The 14,920-nt window shown below is 31.4% G+C and overlaps 1 protein-coding gene across 1 annotated transcript in view; it reads right to left on the reverse strand.

Moving 5' to 3' along the window:
• The window catches only part of Lama2 (laminin subunit alpha 2), a 566,319-nt gene that overhangs the window by 316,404 nt on the left and 234,995 nt on the right, over window positions 1–14,920 (reverse strand). The window contains exons 8-9 of the mRNA XM_076858266.2: window positions 13,530–13,708; window positions 1,869–1,968 (exon numbers count right to left, since the gene is read on the reverse strand). Of these exons, the coding sequence (XP_076714381.2) occupies window positions 1,869–1,968; window positions 13,530–13,708 (279 nt within the window). The remainder of the gene's footprint in view (window positions 1–1,868; window positions 1,969–13,529; window positions 13,709–14,920) is intronic.

A 14,920-nucleotide genomic window follows, 5' to 3' on the forward strand; every position in this document is an offset into this window, starting at 1 on the left:
CATTGCATTTCAATATGGAATCAATATGCAATATGTTATATTGACAAAATGCTTGAATGAATATTGTTTAGATACTGGAAGTAATTTATAGGAACTGAATAGGAGAAAAAACTCAATATGGTTAATATTTGAAAGAAGACCAGAGGTAAGGAGATCAAAAAGGACACTATTGCCTGCTATTTTATTCCCTTCCTTTTAAATCATGCACCACATATTCTTTCAATTGAAAAATAGTTATATACAATGGTATTCATTAAATAATTGGTTATAATACACAAAAATTGGAAATAATAATGTCTACATTAAATTCAGTAGGTAATTGTGGTATAACCATATTCTAATGTATTATTTAGGTGCTGAAAACAGATTTTAGAGAAGATTTTGGTGATTATAAGAAAACTCATATGTAAAGTAAAAAGAAGCATTATAAAAAATCTCTATACTTTATGACAAAACCATGCAAAATGTTAATAGTAGAATCTCTTCTGAATTTCCGCTGCATTGTAGTTATTTTCTTACATTTTTACATAACTTTTTCAACAATGATATACTTATTAAAAGCATGCAGGAGATAAATGATATTGCTGAAAATAACACTGTGATTTTGTTGTTAGTGAAACAAAAAAGAAAAGAAAAAGGAAAGGGGTCTTAAAATGAAAAGTGACCTCAGTAATCATTACTAGAATATTAAAACACATTAGCTTTTAATCTTTGAAGATTTAAGACTGCATATAATGCTCAAATCACTAAGCAAGTCTACAGTTTTATAAATAAAGAAGGTAGGCTGAACTACACCAGAGAAACACTGCCAGTCTTTCTACTCTAAAGTCATTAGAGGGGGAAAAAATCCTACATTGTAGCCATGATTTATTTTAGTCTTTCCAAAGAAGACAAGAATTCACTCTTTGAGATATAAAGAAATAGCTACAGATACATTTTATGAATTCCCTACTTTAACTTGGCAAATGACTGCCCTAGAAGTAGCTCCCAAGCGTTTTATACTAAGGAGTTAGGTTGGCATTTGATTCCTTGAGGTTTGGAGTTCATTGTGGATTTTATTTCCCAAAGTATTTGGCTTAAGTGAACATCAGCCTCTTTCCCTTTGACTCATGACTACTATCTTTTACAGCTCTTTATGTACACTTCTTGCTTTCCGTATTATTGCTTCCATTTCACTATATGCTCTTCCCTGTTTTCTTTCCATTGTAGCACACACAGCCTTCAGGGAATGCTGTCATTTTACACTAGCAGCCACAGAGGCTACAAAACTATCTAAGAAATAATGAGACACACAAAATAATGTAGAGACATCACACACTTGTGATTGAGTCACAGTCTCTCCCTGTTTCTCTACACATGCACACATACACACACACATTCACACAGTCACACACACAAAGAGTCATGCACTGCATGTCATTTTGGTCAAGGAAAAACCACATATACTACTGATGTCATGGTTTCATAGCATTATATTGCCTGATAAAGTTTTAGTTTGTACAAGTACATTCTAGGACATTTATACAACAACAAAATCACCTAATGACAAGTTTCTCAGAATTTATGCCATTGTTAAGAGACACATAACTCTGTAAGTGTGTCTATATCCATGTGTGTGTATGTGTATCTGTCCATATATAATAAATATATAAACAAATGACTAAACTCTTCTTGCTTTTAAGAGTTTATAATTTCACATAAAACTAATTTTCAACACAACAAAATCTGGTCCCTGCAGGGAAAACTGATACATTGATAAATCGAAGGATGTGCATCATATGAGTGGAATTCACTGAGTTGTTCTGAAAATGCTGGAGGCTGGCTTTCCCTATGACTTCCTAAGGGCAGTGGCTCTCTGCGGCTCTCACCTCGGCGAGCGTATTTCTCATCCTTGACACAGACTTCAGTCAGGGAACCCATGGGATCACAATGACAAGGCTGGCATGGTCTTGGATAATTTGGTGATACCTAATAAAAATATTAAAATATTTTTCATCACATGTAATAAAAACAGCAATATTTTTCATTTCAGCCACTTTTAAGGACAAATTGGTTTTAATAATACAGAATAAACTATTTTGAGAAAAATTACAAGAAATGAACTTTAGTACACATGCTATTTCTAAAATCAAGTTCTTCTAACTCTATCCATAGAGAAGATGATACAATAAACTTGTTTGTTACCTACATTCAGCAGTTAAATATCATCTCTTTTGATCCATTGCTGAATTTTGTAGAGGAAATCCCTGATAAAGAGACTTTAAAAACTATGCATTTAAGAATGCACCTCTTTTATCACCACAGTATTGTCAACATAACAGAGAAAAATAACAATGATATTTATTGGGTATATTCTAATATATATTTTATAATGAGGCCTTCCTGACTGTTAGGCTGCATAACCTGAGAGGAAACAATGTGACCTGGGTCATTAGGAAAACTTCAGATTATATCCCAGTGTGACCACTTACTGGCTGTGAAGCTGTGTGTGATTTATTTACTTTCTTGTAATGTAAGGGTAATAAAAACAACTACAGTGATGTTACATAAATCAAAATTAAAAGGAATAATACATAAAAATCTCATAAGAATCTGGCATGTATTAAATGATTAATGTAACTACTAACTTTTCCAGTTAGAATATTTTAATGAAATAAACCTAGACTACATTCATATACTAATATATGAAACATTTGTTTTCCAGATGGAATAGGAAAAGAATAAAAATACCTAAATTAGTTGTCCAGAAAATACTGAAATGCTAATAAATATATATGTAAACATTTTCCACCAATAAAATATACCTTTCATATATATTTATAATTAAACTTAATTTATTAGTGAAAACTCATTTGCTAATATAAATCAGAATGTTAAAATCACAGTTGCTTACTCATGTGATTGAATATGAATCAGTTAAGATCACAGAGCAGTTCCAAAATCATCATTTGCTTTAGACTCATTCATTCTTTTCCCATTTTGAAGTAAGAACTTCATAGCTAATATAAGAGTCATGGTCTCTACCTGAAATGAGCTTGCAGGGGTTACAGATGTGAAAGACTTGGGTTGAAGAAAATATACACAGTGATAAAAATGACAAACAAACAGAACTTTATTGAGAAAAATAAGAAGGATACCACTATAACACAATAAAGTCAAATAATATTTTCCAAAAAAGGGACATTTAAAGTGGAGTTGGATATATGAATACATGAGTAAATAATTTGAAAGAGGGCTTTCTATCCAGAAGAACTATCAGGGCACTAAAACAAAACAAAACAAAGCACATCCTCAGTAGCATATTACCAAAAAATTCTGTTGAATAAAATTTAGACTCATAAATATGATTTATGATCTTAATGATGAGGTTTAGTAAACTAAGCCCTTTTAATTCATTATCATGTCTTGTGATAATTGGAAGAATATAAGTGAATCAGATTGTTCAGGAAAACTTCTAATTTATGAGATTCTATAAACATATCTACTTTACCTTGATTTTTAATTTTATTAAAGTAATAATTTTGATTCATAAATGGCTTTTAAGTAAATATTGTTTTATATATACTTTATATACAAAATATATGAATTTATAAATAAAATGTGCATTGTTTAGTCAATAAATCTAAAATCAAATTTAAGACAATTTTAAGATGATCAAAGAAATAAATTACTTTACTTATAAGTTTCAATACATAAAATTTTATTTCTACCCAAATATTAAGTGCTTGCAAAATATGTGTTTTTTAAAAATTTAGTTTAGCATAAGTATTTTTATAAGTATCAAAGTACCAAACCCTAGAGGCAGATTCATTACTTGACTTTTAATAAAAACTTGATCAGCCTTGTAGTTCCAATTATGGCAGTGTCTTACATGGGCCAACACACAATCAGAGGACAAGCTTGAATCTTGAGGATGTGTAAGAACAATTGAAAACAGGCAGAAACTGCAAGAATTTGATGTTTTAAGGGGAAAAAAAATGTACTGAAGAAGATCCATATTAACAGAGGGACAGAACCAAAATCCATATATCATTATCCCACAAATGCTTAACTAATCCATTATTAAAGATGCTTCAAGGAATTCAGTAAAAAGCAATGACCAGAAAGCTGAATCACCTGAGCAATTTTCAGGTGCAGCATATCATAAAATAATCAGAAGTTGGAGTTTAAATCAACATGGTTAGATGAACACCTTGAGATTCCATCAAACTGACCAAACAAAGGGTAAAAACAAGCCTCACAATTTCCAGGTGTTATTTGGTGCACTGACTACCAACTAGGATACAACTGAGAATCTTCAGAGGAAGGTAACAAAATCTAGGTTCTTTACATTGTGTTATCCAAAATGTCCTATGAAAATAAAATTATTAGTTCTAAAAAGAAACAAAAAAATATGATCATTGCTTAAGAAAAAGAAGTCAATAAAAGTAGACCTTGAGGTGACTCAGGCATTTAAATTGACATACAAAGAAGTCAATAAAGGTACTGCAAGTATATCCAACATAAAATAAATGACATTTACAATGAGTGAATGCATGGAGTATTTTAGTAGAGAAACAGAAACTGTAAGAAACTTGAGAACTCCAGATAGCGGAAAATTAAACATCTCAGTTTTAAAATTCACTGAATATACTTAATGCCAGTTAGAAATGGCAGAAAGAAAAGTGGCAATTTAATGGCATAACATCAGATATATTAAACTATCAAATCTAGAGAACAGGAAAAGATATATTTTTTAAGAAATTAGCATCGGTGACCTATAGGATATAACCAAGTAAGCTAAATATATAGAGATGGAGTCCTAGAAGTAAAGGAGAAAGAATGAGTCTTTATTTTTTAAAGAACTAATGGCCTAAAATGTACTAAATAGGAAATAAAAATTTTAAGAAGAACAAATATACAAAGCATGATTGCATTCTCATTAAAAAAAAAATTCAGAAAAGGTACTAAAGTTCTGGAAAAAAACCCATTTCTATAACTATGATGGAAGTAAAGACATTTTCAGATATCTTTAAGTAAAATATCTTAAAAGATATTTTATAACTAGTAGTTCTGTAGAAGAAGTTACTCAGGCAAAGGGTAAATTGACAGGGTAAAATTGAAGGTTATTATAAATGGCACATGTATATATATGTTCATGTGTGTGTGTATGTGTGGATGTATATGTGTGTGTATGTGTATACACACATATAAAATGTGTATATGTATAACACGCATTTTAACTGTAGACTGTGATGTGTGTCAGTGTATGTATGTATGTAAGTATGCGTGTATGTGTGTGTATATATTTGTAAAATTCTATTTTCTTCATTTCTTTTTGTAAAACACGAATCAAAACAAAAATTACAACATTGTACTGTGGGGCTTACAAGCAATAAAGGAAAATAAAAGCCCAAAAGAGAGGCATAGATTGAACTATGCTATTGCAGTTTTCCTAACTGTATGTGAAGTATCATATTAGTTACTCTGATAAGATAGTGATAATTTAAGAATATATGTATTACAATCACTATAGCATGAACTTATAAAAAGATAATACACAAGGTTATAGCTAAAAAGATGACAGAAGAAATAAAGTGGAATAGTGAAAAATAGTTGTGTATAACACAAAAGACAACAGGAAAAAATGTAGGCTAAGAAGTTTCTGAGACAAAAGCTTCATAGCAAAACCTATCCATAATAGTAACTATGTTGTATACATGGAATAAACAACTTAAAAAGTGCAATTGCCAAGATAAAAACACCCACCTATATAATTATTTATAAACGATCTACTATTTTTTTTATTAGCAGAAACACACTTTTTATTGATTATTTTTAGTTATACAGCAATCTACTTTTAAATGAAGATACCAATAGGTTGAAAGTAAAAAATCAAAAACATATAAATGCAGAGTAAGCATAAGAAAGCTGTTGTAGCTTTATTAATTAGTAATGAGACAAAGTTGATTTTATGACCAAAAGTTTTACCTGAGATTAAGTAGAAATCTTCATAATTATTAAAATGTCTACTTATAAGATATAAAATGTAAAGATATAAAAATTTTGAAATGTGACTGCACCTAATAACAGTACTTCAAATACATGAAGAAATAGTAAAAAATATATATGAAATGCAAGAATCCGTAATCATAAATTGGATCAATCTATATGTGCAGGAGTCAAAAATGTCAGGACAAACTATCTCAGGTACACATAATCATTTACCAAGAGACTATGCACTGAGCCACAAATAAGTATCAATAAACTTCCAGAGTTTGGCATCTTAACTACTACATTCTCAGATAATATGCTATTCAGCGTAGATCACAATAAATATGTGATTTATTGAGAAAGACTAAATATTTGGAAATCAAACAACTAACATCCAAATACTTGGAAATTAAATTAAAAAAAGAAATCACGAGAATCAGAAATTATTTTAAATAAATAATATTGTGAATGGAGTGTTTTTCCTCATTTCTATTTCAGAAGTTTGTCGCTGATATACAGGAATGCCTTTGATTTATGCGTGTTGATTTTATATCCTGCCACTTTGCTGAATTCATTTATTAGTTCTAGTAGTTTTTTTTGTAGACCCTTTTGGGTCTTCTAGGTATAGAATCATGTCATCTGCAAATAGTGATAATTTAAGTTCTTCCTTTCCTATTTTTATGCCTTTAATTTCTTTCGTCAAATAGGGAGCCTACATCATGGGAACAAATTTTTACTCCTCACACTTCAGATAGAGCCCTAATATCCAGAGTATACAAAGAACTCAAAAAATTAAAGAATAAGAAAACAAATAACCCAATCAACAAATGGGTCAAAGACCTGAACAGACACTTCTCAGAGGAGGACATACAATCAATCAACAAGTACATGAAAAAATGCTCACCATTTCTAGCAGTCAGAGAAATGCAAATCAAAACCACCCTAAGATACCATCTCACTCCAGTAAGATTGGCAGCCATTATGAAGTCAAACAACAACAAGTGCTGGAGAAGTTGTGGGGAAAAGGGTACTCTTGTACATTGCTGGTGGGACTGCAAACTGGTATGGCCAATCTGGAAAATAGTATGGAGATTCCTGGGAAAGCTGGGAATAGAACCACCATTTGACCCAGCTATTGCCCTTCTCGGACTATTCCCTGAAGACCTTAAAAGAGCGTACTACAGGGATACTGCTACATCGATGTTCATAGCAGCACAATTCACAATTGCTAGGCTGTGGAACCAACCTAGTTACCCTTCAATAGATGAATGGATAAAAAAAATGTGGCATTTATACAACATGGAGTATTACGCAGCACTAAAAAATGACAAAATCATGGAATTTGCAGGGAAATGGATGGCACTAGAGCAGATTATGCTTAGTGAAGCTAGCCAATCCCTAAAAAACAAATACCAAATGTCTTCTTTGATATAATGAGAACAACTAAGAACAGAGCAGGGAGGAAGAGCAGGAAGAAAAGATTAACACTAAACAGATACATGAGGTGGGAGGGAAAGGGAGAAGAAAAGGAAATTGCATGGAAATGGAGGGAGACCCTCATTGTTATACAAAATTACATATAAGAGGTTGTGAGGGGAATGGGAAAATTAACAAGGAGAGAAATGAATTATAGTAGATGGGGTAGGGAGAGAAGATGGGAGGGGAGGGGAGGGGGGATAGTAGAGGATAGGAAAGGTAGCAGAATACAACAATCACTAATAGGGCATTATGTAAAAATGAGGATGTGTAACCTATGTGATTCTGCAATCTGTATTTGGGGTAAAATTGGGAGTTCATAACCATCTTGAATCTAATGTATGAAATATGATATGTCAAGAGCTTTATAATGTTTTGAACAACCAATAAAAATAAATAAATAAATAAATAAATAAAGGATATAAAGTATTTCTGAAATTATGGGAAGCAGCTAAAAGTACTTACTAGAAGAAAATTTATATCTAAATATGTATATTATAATAAAAAAGGCTTCAAAATAATCTGTTTCTTTGTTGTTAGGTAGTAAGATAATAATAAATTGAAAACTAAAACACATTAGAGGAATAATATTAATATTGTAAAAATAGAAATCAATAAATATAGTAAAAGATTAAAAAAAAATTTTGAAAAACATTTAGAAAACTGATAAACCCCTACCAAAACTGATCATAAAGAAAAGGAGAAAAATAAAATTCAAACGTTTAGGAATTAAGGAAGTGGTGTCAGTATACAGACTCTAGAATTTAAGAAGAATAAGGGGATTTAAGGAAAAATATTTAATCACAAAATTTGACAACTTATCTAAATTAAACTAATACTTGGAAAACGTCAATGTATCAAAACTGATCCGTGGAAAAAATACAAAGTGTATATAGTTTTTATACCAATAAAAATTAATTTCATTACCACATGTTTTTCTACAAAGAAAAAAAAAAGATTAGATAGTTTTAGTAGGGAATTCTGTTCTAAAAATATAAGAAACATTTAAAAACAATTAATACCACTTCCTTAATTCCAATTAATTTCAATCTTACATGAGTAATTTTAGAAATCATAGAATAAGGAAACATTTTCAAATTCATTTTTTGAGACCATTGTATGCCAATTCAAAAACTGAGAAAGGCATTACAAAAGAATTAAACTTTAGAATTATATGCCTTATACAAAAATATAAAAATCCTTAATTAAGTAAAATCATCTAATAAATAAAGATTATATTTCATAATAAGGTGGTATTTAACTCATAAATGCAAAGTTGGTTCAATATTTTAAAAATCAATGCAAATTTACCACATTAACATATAATAAGAAATCAATTAGATTTATTTCAGTGGATACAGAAAAGCATCTGATAAAATTAAATAACTTTTCCTTAATTTATTTCTTTAGCATTCTGTAGTTTTCATTGCAGAGGTTTTTCATCTCTTTCATTAAGTTGATTCCAAAGTATTTTATTTATTTTTTTGAGGCTATTTTAAATGGAGTGGTTTTCTTTCAGAGGATTTGTCACTCATGTACAGAAATGCCTTTGTTTTATTGGTGTTAATTTTATATCTTGCTACCTTGCTGATTTCCTTTATTAGTTCTAGAAGTTTTCTGGTGGAGTTTTTGGATCCTCTAGGTACAGTATCACATCATCAACAAACAGTGATAATTTGAGTTCTTCTTTTTCTGTCTATATCCCTTTAATTTCTTTTGTCTAATTGCACTGGCTAGAGTTTCAAGAAGTATGTTAAATAGAAGTGATGAAAGAGGGCATCCCTGCTTTGTTCCAGTTTTAGGAGGAATGTTTTCAATTTTTCTCCATTTAGAATGATGTTGGCCTGGGGATTAGCATAGATAGCTTTTACAATGTTCAGACACGTTCCTGATATCCTAAGTTTTTCTAGTGTTAAGAAGATGGAAAGATCTCCAGTGTTCTTGGATAGGCAGAATTAATATTGTCAAAATGACCATACTACCAAAAGCACTATAGAGATTTAATGCAATTCCAATCAAAATCCCAGTGACATTCCTCATAGAAATAGAAAAAGCAATCATTAAATTCATCTGGGAAAATAAGAGACCCAGAAGCGCCAAAGCAATTTTTAGCAAGTAAAATGAAGCAGGTGGCATCACTATACAAGACCTTAAACTATACTATAGAGGAATAGTAACAAAAAATGGCACGGTATTTGCACCAAAATAAACCTGTAAACCAATGGTACAGAATAGAAGACACAGATACAAATTCACATAATTATAGTTATCTCATATTAGACAAAGGTGTCAAAAACATATATTGGAGAAAAGATAGCCTCTTCAACAAATGGTGCTGGGAAAACTAGAAATCCATATGCAACAAAATGAAATTAAACCCCTATCTCTCACCTTACACACAAAACTCAACTCACAGTGGATCATGGACCCAGGAACTAAACCAGAGACTCTATGTCTAATAGAAGAAAAAGTAAGCCCTAATCTCTATTATGTAGAATTAGGCCCCAACTTCCTTAATAAGACTTCTATAGCACAAGAAATAAAATCAAGAATCAATAAATGGGATGAATTCAAACTATAAAGCTTCTTCTCAGGAAAAGAAACATCAGTGAAGTAAAAAGAGAGCCTACAGAATGGGAGCAAATTGTTACCACATACACATCAGATAGAGTACTAATCTCCAGAATATATAAAGAACTCAAAAATATTAACAACAACAACAAAAAACAAATAGCCCAATCAATAAATGGGGTCAAGGAACTGAACAGATACTTTGCATAATAGGATATACAATCAATCAAAAATATATGAAAAAATGTTGAACATTTCTAGCAATTAGAGGAATGCAAATTAAAACTACTCTAAGATTTCATCTCATTTCAGTCAGAATGGAAGATATTAAGAATACAAACAACAGTAAGTGTTGGCGAGGATATGAGGAAAAAGCACACTCATACATTGCTGGTGGGACTGCAAATTGGTGCAGCCAATATGGAAAGCACTATGGAGATTCCTTGGAAAACTTGGAATGGAACCACCATTTCACCCAGCTCTCCCACTCCTTCCTTGGTTTATACACAAAAGACTTAAAAACAGCCTACCACAGGGACACAGCCACATAAATGTTTATAGCAGCCCAATTCACAGTAGCAAAATTGTGAAACCAATTTAGATAGCCTTCAGTAGATGAATGCATAAAGAAACTATGGTATGTTACTCAGCATTAAAAGAAAATACAATCATGTCATTTGCAGATAAATGGATAGAGTTGGAGAATATTATGCTAAGGAAAGTAAGCCAATCCCCAAAAAACCAAATGCTGAATGTTTTCTCTGAAATGAGGATGCTTCCCCATAGTGAGGATTGTGGGGGAATGGGAGGAATGGAGGAAATTTAGATAAGGCAAAGGGGAAGGAAGGGAAGGGAAGAAGGCATGTGGGTAGGAAAGATGATGGAATGAGATGGACATCATTACCCTGAGTACATGTATGGAGATGCAAATGGTATGACTCTACTTTGTGTACAACTAGAGATATGGAAAATGGTGCCCTAAATGTGTAATAGGAATTGAAATGCATTCTGCTGTCATATATAACAAATTAGAATAAATATTCTAAAAGAATGGCAAAACAAAAGAATTGAAAGAAAGTAGCAAAGAATAAAAGACTTTACCAGTTTAAAAATTTCAGTAACTCTTTATTATAAAAACTCTGCTTATAATAACGAGTTATGTGATTTTCCTAACTTCTTTTTCAGCAGACTCATCTTTGGAATGAATAGGAACAGGAATGATTTATGGGTGTTGCTTTTACAGTATCCTGCTACTTTGATAAATTAATTTATGAGCTCTAGAAGCCTTTTGGTGGTGTTTCTCAGGTCTTTAAATATAGGATCTTATCATTGGGAAACAGATAATTTGAGATTTTCTTTTCCTATTTGTATTATTTGTTTACTTTTCCTGCCTTATATTTTGACTAGATTTTCATAGACTATGTTGAATAAAATTGATTAAAGTGGGCATCTTTGACTTGTTCATATTTTTAAAGAAAATGGTTTTAGTTTTTCACCATTCAGAATAATGTTGGCCTTAGGTTTGTCATATATAGCCTTTACAATGTTGACATGTTTTTTTGTGTCCCTAGCTTTTTTTTTAGTGATTTAAACATGAATGGGTATTATACTTTGCCAAATGCTTTATCTGTGGCTATTGAGATCATCATGTGATTCTTGTCTTCAAGTCTATTTATTTAGTAGATTTCATTTATTGATTTCTGTATTCTGAACCAACTTTGAATCCCTGGGATGGATCCAACTTGATTATGGTATACTATCTTTTTGATGTGTTTTTGTATGCAGTTTGCCAATATTTTATACAAAACCTTGAATTATGCTACAGAGCTACAGTAACAAAAACAGCATGATACTAGCACCAAAATAGGCATGAAGACCAATAAAACAGAATAGAACACACAGAGAAAGACCCACATAAATACAGTAACCACATATTAGATGAAGGTGCCAAAAATATATGTTGGAGAAAAGATAGCTTCTTTAACAAATGGTGCTGGGAAAACTGGAAATCTATAAGTATTAGAATGGAATTTAACCCATATTGCTCATCCTGCACAAAACTCAACTCAGAGTGGATCAGAGACCTAGGAATTAGACCAGAACTCCTGCACATGCTAGAAGAAAATGTAGGCCTAACACTCCAACACATCAGCTCAGGAACTTACTTTTATTTTGTTTAATAAGACTCCTAAAGCAAAGAAGTAAAATTGCAAATCAATAAATGGATGGCATCAAATTACAAAGCTTTCTCACAGCAAAGGAAACCATCAAAAGCAGGAAGAGAGAACCTACAGAATGGGAGAAAATCTTTACTATCTGCTCCTCAGTCAGAGCACTAATAACCAGGATATACAAAGAGCACAAAAACTTAGCACCAAAAACAAACAAACAAACAAAAAAAACCAAAAAAACCCAAATAGCCCAATCAATAAATGGGCAAAGGAACTAAATAGATATTTCTCATAAGAAAATATACAAAGGATCAACAAATATATGACAAAATATTCAACATTTCTAGCAATTCGAGAAATGCATATTAAAACTACACTGAAATTTAATCTCACTCCAGTCAGAATGTCAATTTTCAATGACACAAGTAACAAAAACTGCTTGGGAGGATGTGGAGAAAATGATACACTTATACAAACCACTCTGGAAAGCAGTACGGACATTTCTCAGAAAACTGGTAATGGAACAACTATATGATCTAGCTAACCCATTCCTTGATACATGTCCAAAGGATTTAAAATCAACATACTACAGTGATGAAACCACATCAATGTTTATAGCAGCATAATTCACAATAGCTAAACTGTGGAACAAACCTAGATGCCCCTCAAGAGATGAATGGCTAAAGAAAATGCAATACATATATTAAAATGTACACACACAATGGAGTGTTACTCAGATATAAAGAAGAATGTCTTTATGGAATTTGTTGGTAAATGGATGGAAATGGAGATTATCATGTTAAGTGAAATAAGCCAGTCCAAAAAAAAAAAAAAAAAAAACAACCAAAGTTAAGTGTTTTCTCTGATATGCAGAAGCTACTCCAAAATTAGAGGGGGTGGTTTAAAGTAAGATCAGAGGAGTAGACAAAGGGCAATGAAAGAAAGGGAGAAAGGATCTGATAGGGAACATCAGTAGAATGAATCTGACCTAACTTTTCTATGTACATATATGAATATAACATAGTGAATCTCACTATTATGTACATCCACATGACACTAATTAAAAAAAAAAAAAAGAAAACTACTTGAAAAAATAAAAACTTGAATAGAGTTTTCTGTGGGCAAGTATTGACTGGAATGAGGCACAATAAAATTTTCTAGGGCTATTCAAATGTCTTATATCCTTAAATATTTATATCAGCTTCAATGATGAAAAGTTCTGGTCACCTTTTAAAATTTGAAGTCTAACTCTTTAGAAATCCAGTCAAAATTATTTTTTGCATCCTATGTCTTCATTTGAAAAAGCAAAAATAACTGTGATATAAAAACATACTTTACCCCTTTGGGTCTGAAGAAGCCATCAATACATGTCTCACAGTTTATACCAGCAGTGTTTTGTGTGCAGTTAATGCATACTCCCCCTCCGATGTACTTTCCATGTATATTTAAACTCAGATTTCTTCTGGCAACATTTTCATCATAATAGCACTCTTCAGCTTTTCCATGGCAATTGCATGCTACATTAGAAAATAATAAATTAGCAAACATTAATTCCAGATTTCAGACATATTTAAAAAGTATTTTCTTTTATAATTTATCATACATACACAAATACATTTAGAAAATATTTGGATTTATTGGATATATTAATAAGTTTGTGCTTTTAATGAAATATGAAATGATCAAAATATAAGCTGAATCATGAAACTGATGATATTTTACTGACTTTTGATTTATAAAAGTGAAACAGGTTCACATAGTTCAGTCTACATTTTCCTATTATAATAAAATATAAATTATTGAATGATAGTACTGAATTATTAGCAACTAGGTCATCTGTAATGAATAATTACTGTATATGAATTTCAGTGTTAGACACTACATGTAAAAAAGAACATTCAGGTTACAATTCTTTTCCTTTACTACTAGTAACAACTAAAGCTTACTTTTTTAATATGCCAGACTCTATTCTAATTGTTTTATGGTTATTACAGTGGATTTAAATTGAAATAAATCTCTTTTCATGTATTAGGAACCCAAGCCACAAATAAGTACCCTAACTTAAAAAAGCTAACCTAATTTGTATTGGAAATCAAATTCTGAAGTTAGGTTCCAGAATCTGCACTTCTCACCAGGGCCACAGGCCTTCACATTCTACCTGGTGAGTGATATCAGATACAAGGCAGGTATCCAGTAATCAGGGCAAAGTGAGCACCAAGCAGTGCTGGATTTACATGTCCTCACCTCTACTCACTAGTCATGCAGAACTTCTTAATTTCACTAAGATTCAGTTTCCATATAAAACATGGGTAGTCAATAGTAATTACCAGATATGGATATTTAAAAGCATTGAGTGAGATAATGCATGTAAAATCTTTAGCATAATGCTTTATAAATAAGTTCCAAATTGATTTGTCCTGCTCTTAGTCTTCCTCGTATTTTTCATGTTGCATTATAGAAAATCAAAGAAGTGAAAAATCACTTTCCCCAGAAAGGGCAAAGCCCTCAAAAATCATGTGAAATTTCTATCAGGATGGGAACTAGAGAAAGATAATTTATACAGTATTCTTCTTTAAAAAAAATATTTTGCTTTTTAGTTGTAGTTGGACACAATATCTTTATTTAATTTTTTTTTTTTTTGTGGTGCTGAGGATCAAACCCAGGGCCTTCCATGTGCTAGGCGAACACTCTACCACTGAGTTAAAACTCCAGCTCCAGTATTCTTCCTT

This window comes from Callospermophilus lateralis, chromosome 6, assembly GCF_048772815.1.
Source record: "Callospermophilus lateralis isolate mCalLat2 chromosome 6, mCalLat2.hap1, whole genome shotgun sequence".
Taxonomy (NCBI): domain Eukaryota; kingdom Metazoa; phylum Chordata; class Mammalia; order Rodentia; family Sciuridae; genus Callospermophilus; species Callospermophilus lateralis.